Raw genomic sequence first — 13,078 nt, forward strand, 5'->3', positions numbered from 1 at the left:
GACGATGATCAGGAGGCAGTAGTCAATCTATAGTTAGGTGTCAATTATATGATGGGAGATAGTGACGGCAGTATCCTGCACGACTGAACTTCTCTAATACCAACGCGAGCTTATGCATATCGGGATGTTGGTGCTTGGGACCAGAGCAGACAACCGTATACCCGCAAAATATGACAAGGGGGGCTTGTCCACCCACCAAGGTAGAACTTCGATTGTGTTGGCAAGAAGTAAGCCTGTAAAGGAGTTCTAGATCATAAGATCTATGATTCATTGAATTAGATAATCCCTGTCGAAAATCATACCGAGGTTCAGATTCTGGTTCCATTCCAGAGACAGCAGAAAACATGGCTCAATGTAAGCTTAAAGGTTATCCAAAGATGAACCACACCTACCATACGAACGCAGAACAGGCACAGCCAAAGTAGAATAAACTATGTATATTTCCGTGGTTCATCGGACTATTCAGCAGACAATCACTGAGCTCACTCCACATCACCCCGGTGTGTTTGTTATGGGACAAGGCTGACGGAGTAGCTTACGTACCACAGCGGAAGTGTCAACCTCGTGCCATCGCACGTCAGGAGGCTATTACTTCAGATTAAGCTACACCTTTGCTTCATGTGGAAGTCAATTCCGAAGATCAATGGAAGTGGACGCTTAAACCCGACCTTTGGAGTCATGACCCACCTTCCTGGAAGTTGGAAGAATGCACAGCTGACGTTGACATTCAAAACACACCATCAGTAAAGAGTTGGTAGTATGTAATATCAAGTTTCATCCCTATGGGACCGAAAACTTGCAATGCTTAATGCTCATGCAGAGAAAAGCATACCGGGAATGCGAGGAACCGACATCCTGCATAACACTGCCTCGGAAGTTTTATTTCCCTCCTCTGAGACAGCCCCATTGATCACTCTGAGAATTTATCCGATGGGATTTCCACAGCACGGTGTGCCGCCTATCATTGATGCTCGGACGGAAGTTTCTATATCCTGATTGTTAAGCCGAAGCCTGTTCTATATTTATCACTCATGGCTGAGCTGCCCTGAGACTTATCAAGCGCACTAAAAATGGCGATCGAGTTGAGCGACGGCGACCGGAGCAACAATTAAGAATGCGCGGAAAATCGATTCGTCGCCTGATTTTTGAGTAACTTTGTCTATTTTTACTCGGTGAAACCGCGTCTCAGCCAGGAACCGTTACGACACAACCAACACGGGCCATAACGCGGCGAGCCCCTGATCCTCGGGGCCCCCCGTCGTTCACGAGCCGAGGTGATCGTTTAGCGGGACTCGCGGATCAACAGGCGCGACCGTGTTTCAGATGTCACCATGACAAGGTGGCTATGAGTAATTCCAGGCGATGTGCCGTGTGTTAGTGTCGTCCAGCAATGATGGGCCGGCAATGATGGGCCGCCAAGAGCGGTTGGGTGTAGTGGAGAGAGACAACTCACTGACAGAGCATCTCATACCTACTGTGATTCATTACTACGTACAGATCGACCCTCTTCCGACCGAGTCGTGGTTCTAGACCTGTGGGCTTGGCGACCGCAACACGACCTTTGCGTACATTCCTGAGGATGAAACACTGCATCAGGCACGGGCATGCCGGATCGAGCGAGACCCTGACAGAATTTGGGGCGGCCCCTGATGATGTGCGGACTCAAAGCGTCATCACCCATTTGGACCTGCCAGGAACAGCAACGTTGGAGCCAATCGCGGATGCAAATCTGGCTGCCTAGAATAGCAATTGCCACGGCCTCAGCCCCCGTGATTGCGCGGCCCATCTTTTTTGCGGCCAGGGGATTAGACACTTCTATTGGCTGAAAGCCCGGATAAGCCTTGGGTTTTGTGCAGTAGTGGAAGCTTGGCAAGCTATTACACCAATAACATCTCTCGATTACCTCAGAGGAGGGTGCGGGCCTGCTAACGTCACGGACCTGCTTCCATTGCCTCCCCCTCCGCTCATCCTTCCATCCCAGCCCGGGCGGCCGCGTCACAGACCCGGCTGGAAAGGCAACAAGGCTCGCAACCTCATGCCCATCATTGGCCGGTCTTGCGTGATGCTGCAGGTCAGCTTCCAAACTCAGTCGCCCATGCTGACCTTTTTCATGCAGCCGGGCTGCTTCTTGCATTTATAGGGCCCCGTCTGGCATGTGTCTTCCCACCACTTCCGACTCACTCCACCTTTTCCATCTGTCATCTCTACCTAGATTCTTTCTTATATCTTATCCGTGGTTCCTTCCTCTCTGGCCCAGATTTTAGCCATCTACCAACACGAGAAAAAAATTCATTCCTATCCTATCACATCACAATGTCTGCTGCTGCTCCTGCTCCCCCAGTCAACCCTGACCGGCCCGAGACCGGTCACTCGGCTGGCAAGAGTTCCTTGTCCAGCAAGTCGGACCCGAACCAGGCGCTGAGAGGTGAAGAGGCTGGTATGTGAACATAGCAGTGGCTTGTCTGATCTCTTGCTAATGTGGTAAACAGTGTACAGCGTTGGATCGAGTGGATTCTCTCTACGCTCAATGCAGCATCGCGACCGCGAGGGCAAAATCATCAGTACGTTTATAATATCGCCATCTCACCAGTTAAAACAGACAAGAATCTGCCAGCTAACTTGCCTGTCTGTGCGCAGCTGAACCCGACTTGTCCAACCCTACCCGTTACCGATTCGAGCGGCCGCTGGACACTATTCGATCGTTCGAGGCAGCCATCGAGCGACGTCGTCGTGAGGCCATGTAAGATGCGACATGGCGTGTGAATATACTGCGAATGATGTTTGATTCTTGTGATTATGTTTGGGTTCGGCGCTGGACGACGTATGGACATGGACATGGATATGATTTGGTTTGATTGAGCGTGTATATTACTTTACTGGGTATGCTTCTGGAATATTACCTGCTATCTTATCACATACTCTCCATGCGGTGTTCGCAATGAAACCTAACTACAGCTCGCACTGATCGACAACTACTTGACTGTATCGACCTCCCAAGACTTTTCTCGCTTCCGGACGAATAAAAACACCCTCGCAGCTTCCGCCACTCTTGGCACGCTCATTATTCTCTGACCGGCCAGCAGGCGAAGTCTTGGCCGTACATATAGTTTATCCGGTCCTCGACTACGACCCACTGCTTGCCTCTATCCGGAGATAAAGCATCCACTTCACCAAGACGCTATCTGCCACTACACCATGTTTTGGGATAACGTCCCACCCAATAGCCACTCCCACTCACCGTATAGGTCTTGTTTGCTTGGCTAAATATTGAACTTTTCAGGCAGCTATACTTGGCTTGATCTTGGCGTGTCGCAAAGGTCATGGCAGGGGTGTCGGTTACGGTGTGATTGAGTCGTGGGTGGACAGAGGAGAAGAAGAGGCTGCTGTTTAAATGTCTGGTGAAATCCCGGGGGTGATTGAGTTTGGAATTCCGTCATTATAGTCGCTCGTTTGATATCAGTCGCTCTTTTATACCTCCATTTTGTTTGTCCGTTACCATGAAACTGTCTCTGGCTGTTGGAGCAGCCCTGATGGGCTCTGCTCTTGCAGTGGATATTGATCCCATCGTCATCAAGGTAAACCAGCTCAGCTCAGCTGAGATGTTAACCCTGGCTAACGACAGTCCAGGGATCCAAATTCTTCTACAGCAGCAACAACACCCAATTGTACTCCTCACCACCTATAGACATTACTTATTCAAGCTAACCATCTCAGCTACATCCGCGGTGTCGCCTACCAAGGCACGTCCCCTAACCCTCCACCTCCAACCACTCCATCTAACTCATCCCAGAGGACTACACCGGCAACTCATCCTCCAGCTACACCGACCCCCTCGCCAACCCCACCCTCTGCAAACGCGACATCCCCATCCTGCAAGAACTCAACACCAACGTAATCCGCGTCTACGCCATCGACCCCACCAAAGACCACAGCACATGCATGAACCTGCTCGCCGCCGCCGGCATCTACGTGATCTCCGACCTCTCCAACCCAACCCAATCCATCGACCGTTCCGACCCGGCCTGGGAAACCAGCCTCTACAAGCGCTACATGAACGTCATCGACGAGCTCATCCAATACAACAACACATTGGGCTTCTTCGCCGGCAACGAAGTCTCCAATGACGTCGCCACCACCGACGCCAGCGCCTTCGTCAAAGCCGCCGTCCGGGATACGAAAGCCTACATCAAGAGCCAGGGGTATCGGTCCATTGGTGTTGGGTATGCGACTAACGATGACTCCGACATTCGGGACAATATGGCAGATTACTTCAACTGTGGGAGTGACGACGAGAGTATTGATTTCTGGGGGTATAACATCTACTCCTGGTGCGGGGAGTCGAGTTATACTAAGTCCGGCTTTGATAAGCGGACGGAAGAGTTTAGAAATTACTCCGTGCCGGTGTTCTTCTCCGAGTATGGATGTAATGAGGTCCAGCCGAGGAAGTTCACGGAGATCAAGACGCTGTTTGGGGAGAAGATGAATGATGTTTGGTCTGGGGGCATTGTGTATATGTATTTCCAGACGGATAATGATTACGGTAATCCCCACCCCTTATTGCCCTCCTTCACTAATACAACTGGAGGACCGTCAACTAATCACATGAATAGGCCTCGTCTCCGCCATCGACAGCACCAGCGTCTCCAAACTCGCCGACTTCACCTACTACTCCTCCCAAATGGCCAGCGCCACACCCACCGGCACAAACAAAGCATCCTACACCCCCACCAACACCGCCCTAGAATCCTGCCCAGCTGTATCCTCTGACTCCTGGCTCGCGACCTCCTCCCCACTCCCACCCACCCCTAACGACCAACTCTGCACCTGCATGGACAATGCCTCCGGATGCGTGGTCAAAGACTCCGTCTCATCCAGCGACTATGCTGACCTATTCAGCACTGTGTGCGGAATGACCTCCTGCGATGGCATCTTGCATAACGGTACCACTGGTAAGTATGGTGCGTATAGCATGTGCGGCGCAAAGGAGCAGTTGAATTTCGTCCTCGACAAGTACTGGCAAGAGCAGGGGAAGAAGGCGAATGCGTGTGGGTTCGGGGGGTCTGCGACCACGACTAGCACTGTCAAGGCGACGGGGACGTGTAGCGCGCTGATGAAGGAGGCTGGGACGGAGGGGACGGGGACGGTTACGAGTAAGCCATCGGCGACAGCGGCGAGGAGTGGGAGTGCGAGTGGAACGGCGGGTGTGAGTGCTGTTGGTTCGGCAGGCAGTGCGAGTTCGGGAAGGGGAAGTGTGATGGTGGTTAGTGTTGGGACGTGGCAGGTGGGTGTGTATGTTGTTACGGGTGTTGTGGCGGGGTTGGGGATGGTTTTGCTGTAGATGTATAGTTATATCAAGTTGGTGTGTAGGGGACATCGCTCTGAAGAAGAGCCGCAGAGGAAGAACGAGACATCCAAACCACCAAACGAAGACTATCAAATCATATCCCTACCCTTCCCACCCATCTGCCTCCCCCAAAGCACGCGATCAAACCGCCTCTCAACCAGCGCCTGCGCATCCCCCGCATACACAAACACCTTCCCCTCAGCTTCGTCCGGCTGCTCCCCATCCTTGAAGAAGATCAAACAATCCACAACCTCGTACGCATTCGTCTCATAACGTCCTAGTTTCTGCGCCTCTTCCTCGGACTTGACTAGGTACGCAGACCCCGATACCACTTGTCCTTCGCTCCCATTAATAAGGGCAGGATAATCGCCCCATTAAGCAATGGCGTAGCCTGTTACTTCTGCTTTACGGAGGTGTGGCTCCTCGGGCAGATCTAGGATTCGGGCAACTTGCGTTGGTGAGGTTAGGGTTCCGTAGAAGAAGTAGTAGATTGGGAAGGTGGGTGGGGGGCCGAGGGGTTTGTTGTCCTGGGTGAGGGGGAGTAGTGGGTTGGGTGGGGGTTTTCTGGTTAGAAAGGGTTCTGGGGGTGGAGGAGGAGGAAGTGGTGATGGTGGTGTGGAGGGGTCTGTGATTGGGGGCGTTTTGGCCTGCATGATATGTATGAGATGGAAGTGATATTGATACTGAGGTTTGATTGCTTAGGTGTAGAATGAGTGCAGGAGTGAATTGTTGCGTGAGAGCTACGACAGGCAACAATGATGGTAGTAGGCGGTGAAGGGTACGTAGTACTAGAGATCAGCCAGATAAAGATTGACTTGACGCATTCCCAGTATATATCGAGGATGCGGATATGCTGCGTAAGTTCACTGTCTATTGCTTCTTGTGCATATTTGCTCATTGGTCTCTCAGGGTGGGCATCTATTCTGCATACGCCCAAGTGGGGGAAGATTGCTAAACGGCTGTGGGAGGAGATGGTGGAAGAGCTGTCGTTTGCGAGGGTGAAGGATATTTTAAAGTGTTAAGCGGGTAGTCTGGAATGGATTCATCCTCGCCCCAAGGGCAATCTGAGGTATGAATACAATCATGTGAAAATAATAACCAAGTCACCCAATACAAATCAAACTCTCGCCAACTTATTAATACGACTTTTGACATCCTCAAACAGTGGCAACAAAAACACCCTTGATACTCCCCTGTATAAAATCCAATTTACCGTCCATCACCCTTGCCGGCTTCCCCCAGGTCCAATACCCAAACTTGATCGAATTGTCCGTCGCATTGATTTGAGGCTTACTGGTAAGGCCAATGATATGCGTTGTACCCTTCACGTCGCCGCCCCCTAGTACTCTTGAATCAACCCACAAAGCAACACTCTTGGTAGACGACACATCCAAATCCTGCAGAGTGTCGATAGACGGGCCCGCCTCATAGTACGGATTCCAAGTAACATTTGTAAAGAACCCCGTTGCATTATACCAGTTCTCCAATTCAGATGCTGCCGTGTCCAGAGCCACGGTTCCAGACCCGTCCGACGCACCTTCATAGTCGATAAACCAACCCCGGCTGTCGCGAAGACTACACATCATCATCCAGTCTGTCTCCGGCAGAACCAGACTGGAGGATGATGTGCTAATTGAATTCTACTCCACACTCACACCTCACCCGAAAATATCATCATCACGCCATGACCGACTACGCCCAACCCCTTAGTAAAGTCATGGAGACGACCTCCCCCCCACCACCCCCCATGATCCTCCCCGACATGCCCACTCCCGCCCAATCCATCCCCACCACCCTCGAATTCGCACCCCATGCCTTAGCCACCACCCCACCGATCTCTTCCATCGCCGCATACTGAAATAACAGTTGCGCCGGCGGCGACGTGCAATCCAACAACTGCGCGACTATCTCTCCGACGCCTTCATACGCGCTGGCTACACCGAACTGGCTCAGCCAAACCAGCACATCAACGCGCGGTGTCAGACTACCGCTCGTCGGCCAATTCGTGCCCGCGACATGTGGAGCTGGTTTTGGTCTAAGGCTCAGGTGAGTAGTCGCAGCGTGCAGAGGAATACGGGCTGGTTGGCGGTGTTTCAATTGAATGAGAGCCAGTATTGGGGTGGGCATATGGCGGTGTTGGATTCGAATGCTTGGGTTTATTATGGGACGGGTTGGTATCCTGATTGGGACCAGTATTGCTATCAGTGGTAGATGAGTAGGTCGTTTGTTGGATGTGGGGGAAAGATGTGCGCATCTCATTTGCAGGATCTGAGGGGGATTGCTGTGTTTGAGACCCTGGGCGTTTAGCAGCAGATTGATTGGTGTTCTGGAATATGGTCGAGTCTTGGTAACTACGAGAATGTATCATTTTTCTGTTGCGTTTCCCACGTTGATTGCTATGTAGCTTTTCGCATTTATCCTGTAGCATTGCTTCCCAGTGTCAATCTACGATGTCGAACATCATAATCACGTATCCTGTCATGACAATAATGATGATCTGCTTATGCAGTAACCCATCAATATACAAGATGAGATGTATGTTTGAGGTGATAGGACGTTTTCGTCCTGTGGGCACGATAGTGATAGCTGGTCAGCGAATCCTAGCAATAATCCCCCGAAATTCCAGCATACTTCAAGCCATAATGTGCAAAACCCACTAGAGGCGCCATGTAAAGTGGAGACATGAGCACGCAATATCGTTTCAGAATTATGATATCTATTGCAGGTATAACATCAGCACTAGTATGGTCAAAGCTTGTTGGAGATAACGTTGAGACATGGGGAGATTATGGCGCGGTAAGACAGATCCTGCCTAACTATGATAGGACATCATCCACGGACATATTGCAGGGGCTAGGTATGGATATTGTTGTATCCGATATAGCGTCTATGTTTGGAGTTCAGAACTAAGATCCTTATGTTCTACTGTGGATGCAGGCATTAAGAGATACAAAACACTTTTCGACTCTAGCTATATACACATAACATCCCCTCAAAACATAATCAACACACCTATATCTCCCTATATACAATCTATCTTACATCTAAATAACAACTCAATTTCTAGGCGCGGCACAACCGACCATCCTCCAACTGGGTCCAAGCATCCGAGCCGACCGCCTTAAGAGCATAGAACAGTCCGTTGGGATCATACTTGTTTTTGACCTGCAACAAGCGGTCATAGTTGACGCCATAGAAGGCCTTCTTCCAGTTAGGCTGCTGGAAGTTGCCCTCGTTCATGTACGCTCCAGAGTTAGGAGCCAGAGCCTCGAGCAGGGGGATGTAGTCGTAAGTCATCTTGTCCTGCTCGACAATCATCTCGGCGCGGGCATCCCACTCCCAAGGAGTCGTAAGAGTGGTATCAATGAGGGCCTCACGCCAGGCAGGCAGTACAGCGTTGTCGACATCACCTGCAATTGAGCGGTTGACGTTCAGGCCGACTCCGATGAAGGTGGCTCCGTCAGACACGATCTGGCGGTACGCGTCCGTCAAGGCCGTGGTGTTCTGCACCACAACCTCGCGGGGGATCAACCATCCGCCATACTGGGCCTTGCCAACGGCGATCTCGGCCTCCATGGTGTTGAACTCCTCGAGGTAAGTATCAAACATCTTGGCTTCAAGAGTGTAGTTGATGCCGAGCTTGGTGAGACCAGCTTCGAAGGGCGCGACCAACGAGCGGAGGGTGGCAACAGGGACACCGGGTCCAGTGAGAGGAGAGATGTAGAAGGAGGTGTTGGTGAAGTACCAAACACTCATGACGCCAGCGTCAACAATGCTAGGAAGAAGAGTGTGGTACAGAGTGACGGCCTCGAAGAAGGTATCCTGAGTGATGTTGGAGTTGGTGAAAGTCAGGCTCAGACCGGAAGTAGGGGTGGAGGTGTGAAGCTTGGAGGTCATAGCCACAACAACACCATAAGTACCACCACCACCACCACTCAGCGCCCAGTAAAGATCCTTGTACTCATTATCACGGGTAGCAGTCACAAGCTCGCCAGTACCGGTAACAACCTCCCAGGCGAGGACCTGGTCAGCTGCCAGTCCGTAGCGCGACGAGAGCGCAGAGTGTCCACCACCCTGAGAGTATCCACCAGCAATACCCACTGAGGAGCACTCTCCGCCTACGATCTGGTAGCCGTGGGCATCAGCGAACTCGTATGCCTCAAATCCCTGCACACCTGCGCCCAGCCGTACAGCAGCGCCAGTGTAGTGCGAGTCCGTGTAGTTACTGATAAGCGTCCTGGACTTCAGGTTGTGTGTCCACACGCCCAGACCACCTGCACCAGTGGACTTGCCATTGTAGTCGTGGGCGGTGTTGCGGATCACCAGCCGGATATTGTGGGTGTCGGCAAAGTGGAGGGTCGCCGAAATATGCGCAGGAGTGGAGACGTTTACGGCGTAGTCGATGTAGTTGCCCATCGTGCAGGGCTTGTCGATCGGGTGGAAGGGGTCACAGCTGCCATTGGCGAACCATGGGGCCATGACAGAGCTGCTGGAGGTGTAACTAGTGGGCGAGGGTATTAGCAACGGGGATGTGACATTGGGAAATGCACCTTACTGAAGCTCAGGCTCTGTCCATTGTTCCTTCAGTGAGGCACAGACTGAGGCATTGTAGTAGGGAGAGTGGCATGGCTTGCCCAAGGGAATGGTCTTGATGAGGCGACCCTCAACAGTTTTGTTGAACTGAGCCCATTCGCTCTGGGAGGGCCAGCAGGCATCTCCAGGGAAGCAGCGGCAGTTGGAAGAGTTGCTGCTAATGGCCGAAGCCGAGGCTGAGGCCGTGAGGGCCAACAAGCTAGTCCAGAGGGATGGTGCCAACATGATTGAGGGATAACAAGCTCTGCTCGGGAATCCCTCCGAAGAGACCGGGGATGACCGATTTATATCCCTGTCGATAATGCTAAAACTCCTATGCCACTACCGGCAGCTGTCGGCTCCTACAATCACCTACAGCAAGTGAAGTGGGCCTAGTCATTTCCGTTGCTCGTGAAGATATTAATTAGATTGCATGATCCCTGTTGGGTTGGGAGGACACATTTCGTGCAGTCTGCACACGTTTAGGCAGAGAGGTTTCATGGCAACTTGGGGGCTATTCTTCCTGTTCGCCCACATGGTCAGCTGCATGGCATTTTATTTGCTCAAACCACCGCGCCGCTTGGATCTAGTTTCCAACGGTCTCGGCCAAGGTCCTCGAAATATACAAGCTCCTCCACCATCTTCGTCGTCCTATCATGCGAGCTGATCGATATTGGCCCAGGCTTTTAGTCTCTCCGCTTATTGACCGGACAGGGTTTGCCCCGCTTGGGGTCTACGCGGCGCGATTTCCCCGTTCCTGGCGGACGCTTAGGGCATCTCCACAGCGGGTCGTTAGTGTCTGTGTGGCGGCGACGGTTTCTGGCACGGTTTCCAGTCCGGCGATGTCTTACATTTAGCTTCATTTCGCTTGCCAGGATTCGATCCATCGCGTAATCGCCAAGTTCTCGCAATTTCCTCGGCTTTCCCATATGGCTGACAGGGATTATTCCTGCAGAAGTGTGATTAATTAAAATCTCACCTGAAGATGCTTGGTATCTAGGGTTGGGGGATCTCACCCTGCACCGTGTGTGTCGGGCAGAATAATTTTTGTTTTCATGTCTTCCCAGTTTCTACGATCAACTGCGGAATGCCATGGGTTGGGTCCATAATCTTGCCCACCCGGATGCCCACAGCCATGTGGCGCGAGTGATCGCGATCTGCTTGACATTCAGCATCAGTGCGGTGATCGCCCTTTTGCTACGGTTTTATATCCGCTTGCATTCGAAACGTGCCCTTTGGCTAGACGACTACTCGGCGGCATGCAGTGCAGTGTTGGGATTAGCTTACGCGGGGATTGCAGTGGCCCGTACGCTGCCCTTGGACAACCCGAATGACCAGTGCAACTGACAGTTTAGAAACGCGGTATGGTTTAGGACTGGATGCAGCTTCGTTCCCAGATGCGAACGTGGTTATGTTCAGTAAGGTCGGCAAACCTCTGTTTCCGCTCTTTGCCGTGGATTTCTGACACTGGTGACAATTCAGATCCAATACGCCGGCGGCCCCACGTATATCCTCGCTATCCTCTGCTTCAAGGTCTCGCTCCTGACTTCTTATCTGCGGATCGGAGGTTTCGTGGCCACCTATCGATGGAGTATTATTGGCGTGGTGGTAGCAGTGGTGTGCAACCAGGTTATTTTCACTTTTCTCTTAACGCTGGCGTGCAATCCAGTCAGTATATTCCGGTTCACTGCGGGATTTATCTAACAAAAGATTAGGTCGCAAAGCAATGGGACGCGAGTCTTCCAGGAACATGCATTGACACGGTTGCTTCATATTATGGTATGCGCCCACGGCTATCATCATAACTCATACTGACAAAATAACAGCATTGGCCGGTACATCCATCCCCTCCTCTACCCCAGTGAAAATATAATTCATGACCGAAACAACAGGAACAAGCCTGGGCTTCGACATAGTCATTATTGCCCTCCCCCTCCCAGTCCTATGGTCCTTACAACTCCGACAAGCGCAAAAGGTGTCATCCGGTCCTCGCCCTCCCTCCCCTTCCCATCCAACGTACACTAACAAGTCAACCAAAAAATAAAGATCGCTCTCATGGCCCTCTTCGCCCTAGGATTCTTCATTACCATCATACAAATTATCCGTATCTTCACCATCAAGCATCTCAAAACCTACACTGACAGTCAACCGATCGTCTTATGGTCGCAAGTGGAAATAAGCCTGGGAGTAAGCAAGATTTCCGTTAACACCACATCCCTATGCCGCACCACTAACAAAATCCCCCAAAACCAGGTGATAATCGCATGCGTCCCCACCTACGGCCCTTATTTCCACGCCTTCGCCTCGACCCTCACCTCAAGCTACAACACCCGCCGCCAACGACGCCAACACGCCTCGCAAAGCCAGACCATGGATGCTGGCCGCTCGTACGCGTTGAGTGGGGTCCGTCGTACGCAGCGCAACCAGAGTCGCATGTTACCTTCTGAGACGGATGATCAGGCTGAGATCCTGGAGTTGGGGGAGACCAGTGCTGGAAGAAACAGGCCGTGGGATAATTCCGTCGCGGTGACTACGACAATTGGACACGGTGATGGGGATAGTAGTGGCGGAGAGAGGAGTTCGTTGGGAAGTGGCAGGGGGAGAGGAAGTGGAGAAGGGAAGGATGGGGAGGGGCCGTTGCAGATTCAGAGGGTTGTGGAGGTGGAGGTTAGGGTTGATTAGGTTTCTTGATGTATAGGGACTGGTTGGGTATAGAGAAAAAGTGAGAATGTAGTAATAATAATGGTATTTCATATGTTCGTTAAACCTCTTCTACAACGATCCGTTTGTTAGGTTCTATGTTCCTGGTCAGCGAAAGGCAAAAAGGATACACATGCAAAGCTGGAACAGGCCAGTTCTTGTTCTTACCACCTAACAGTGCTGCACTTTTACCCATATATCAACAAGCCAACATTGAATTCTGCTGATGGCAGTCTCAAATCACTCTTTACAAACTCGCTCGTGACCTGCGCTCAAAACGACTCTGGCATACCCACGAACTTTTTTCTGCTCAGTGCAATGTATGTATAAATCTGCGAGGGCCTACAATTACCAGACGTTGCAACAGGTAGTAATGCCCCCCATCAATCGGTGGTAGAACCGGGGAGATCTCCGAGAGCCCGGATATAGGGCACGGCATGCCTATATTCGATGAAGGCTCAG

At 51.6% G+C, this 13,078-nt stretch overlaps 6 protein-coding genes across 6 annotated transcripts; 3 read left to right on the forward strand and 3 right to left on the reverse strand.

Annotated features, from left to right (window-relative positions):
* Positions 1–8: 8 nt before the first annotated feature.
* On the reverse strand, positions 9–501 carry BO85DRAFT_114962 (uncharacterized protein). Its single transcript, XM_025653862.1, has one exon. The coding sequence runs from the start codon at positions 344–346 to the stop codon at positions 41–43; it is 306 nt and encodes a 101-aa protein (XP_025519622.1). The 5' UTR covers positions 347–501; the 3' UTR covers positions 9–40.
* Positions 502–2,205: 1,704 nt separating this feature from the next.
* BO85DRAFT_445127 (DUF2406 domain-containing protein) lies at positions 2,206–2,916 on the forward strand. The gene is made up of 3 exons (XM_025659182.1): positions 2,206–2,437; positions 2,490–2,561; positions 2,638–2,916. Exons 1-3 carry the CDS (start codon positions 2,314–2,316, stop codon positions 2,742–2,744), a joined length of 303 nt encoding a protein of 100 aa, XP_025519623.1. The 5' UTR covers positions 2,206–2,313; the 3' UTR covers positions 2,745–2,916.
* A 581-nt stretch (positions 2,917–3,497) lies between these two features.
* Positions 3,498–5,338, forward strand: BO85DRAFT_362108 (glycoside hydrolase family 72 protein; the record flags this gene model as incomplete). The annotated part of the gene is made up of 5 exons (XM_025655611.1): positions 3,498–3,575; positions 3,628–3,665; positions 3,715–3,725; positions 3,791–4,540; positions 4,611–5,338. 5 exons carry the CDS (start codon positions 3,498–3,500, stop codon positions 5,336–5,338), a joined length of 1,605 nt encoding a protein of 534 aa, XP_025519624.1.
* Positions 5,339–6,501: 1,163 nt separating this feature from the next.
* Positions 6,502–7,471, reverse strand: BO85DRAFT_483728 (uncharacterized protein; the record flags this gene model as incomplete). The annotated part of the gene is made up of 2 exons (XM_025663176.1): positions 6,502–6,958; positions 7,038–7,471. The coding sequence occupies 2 exons, from the start codon at positions 7,469–7,471 to the stop codon at positions 6,502–6,504; spliced, it is 891 nt and encodes a 296-aa protein (XP_025519625.1).
* A 936-nt stretch (positions 7,472–8,407) lies between these two features.
* Positions 8,408–10,162, reverse strand: BO85DRAFT_362655 (FAD-dependent oxidoreductase; the record flags this gene model as incomplete). The annotated part of the gene is made up of 2 exons (XM_025655635.1): positions 8,408–9,845; positions 9,900–10,162. 2 exons carry the CDS (start codon positions 10,160–10,162, stop codon positions 8,408–8,410), a joined length of 1,701 nt encoding a protein of 566 aa, XP_025519626.1.
* Positions 10,163–11,008: 846 nt separating this feature from the next.
* BO85DRAFT_339367 (uncharacterized protein) lies at positions 11,009–12,232 on the forward strand (the record flags this gene model as incomplete). Its single annotated transcript, XM_025655458.1, has 7 exons — positions 11,009–11,222; positions 11,272–11,339; positions 11,399–11,584; positions 11,632–11,695; positions 11,809–11,891; positions 11,963–12,103; positions 12,170–12,232. Coding segments are annotated over 7 exons (819 nt in total), but the record flags the coding sequence as incomplete, so codon positions are not given.
* Between the last annotated feature and the right edge of the window lie 846 nt (positions 12,233–13,078).

This window comes from Aspergillus piperis (assembly GCF_003184755.1).
Source record: "Aspergillus piperis CBS 112811 unplaced genomic scaffold BO85scaffold_2, whole genome shotgun sequence".
NCBI lineage: Eukaryota > Fungi > Ascomycota > Eurotiomycetes > Eurotiales > Aspergillaceae > Aspergillus > Aspergillus piperis.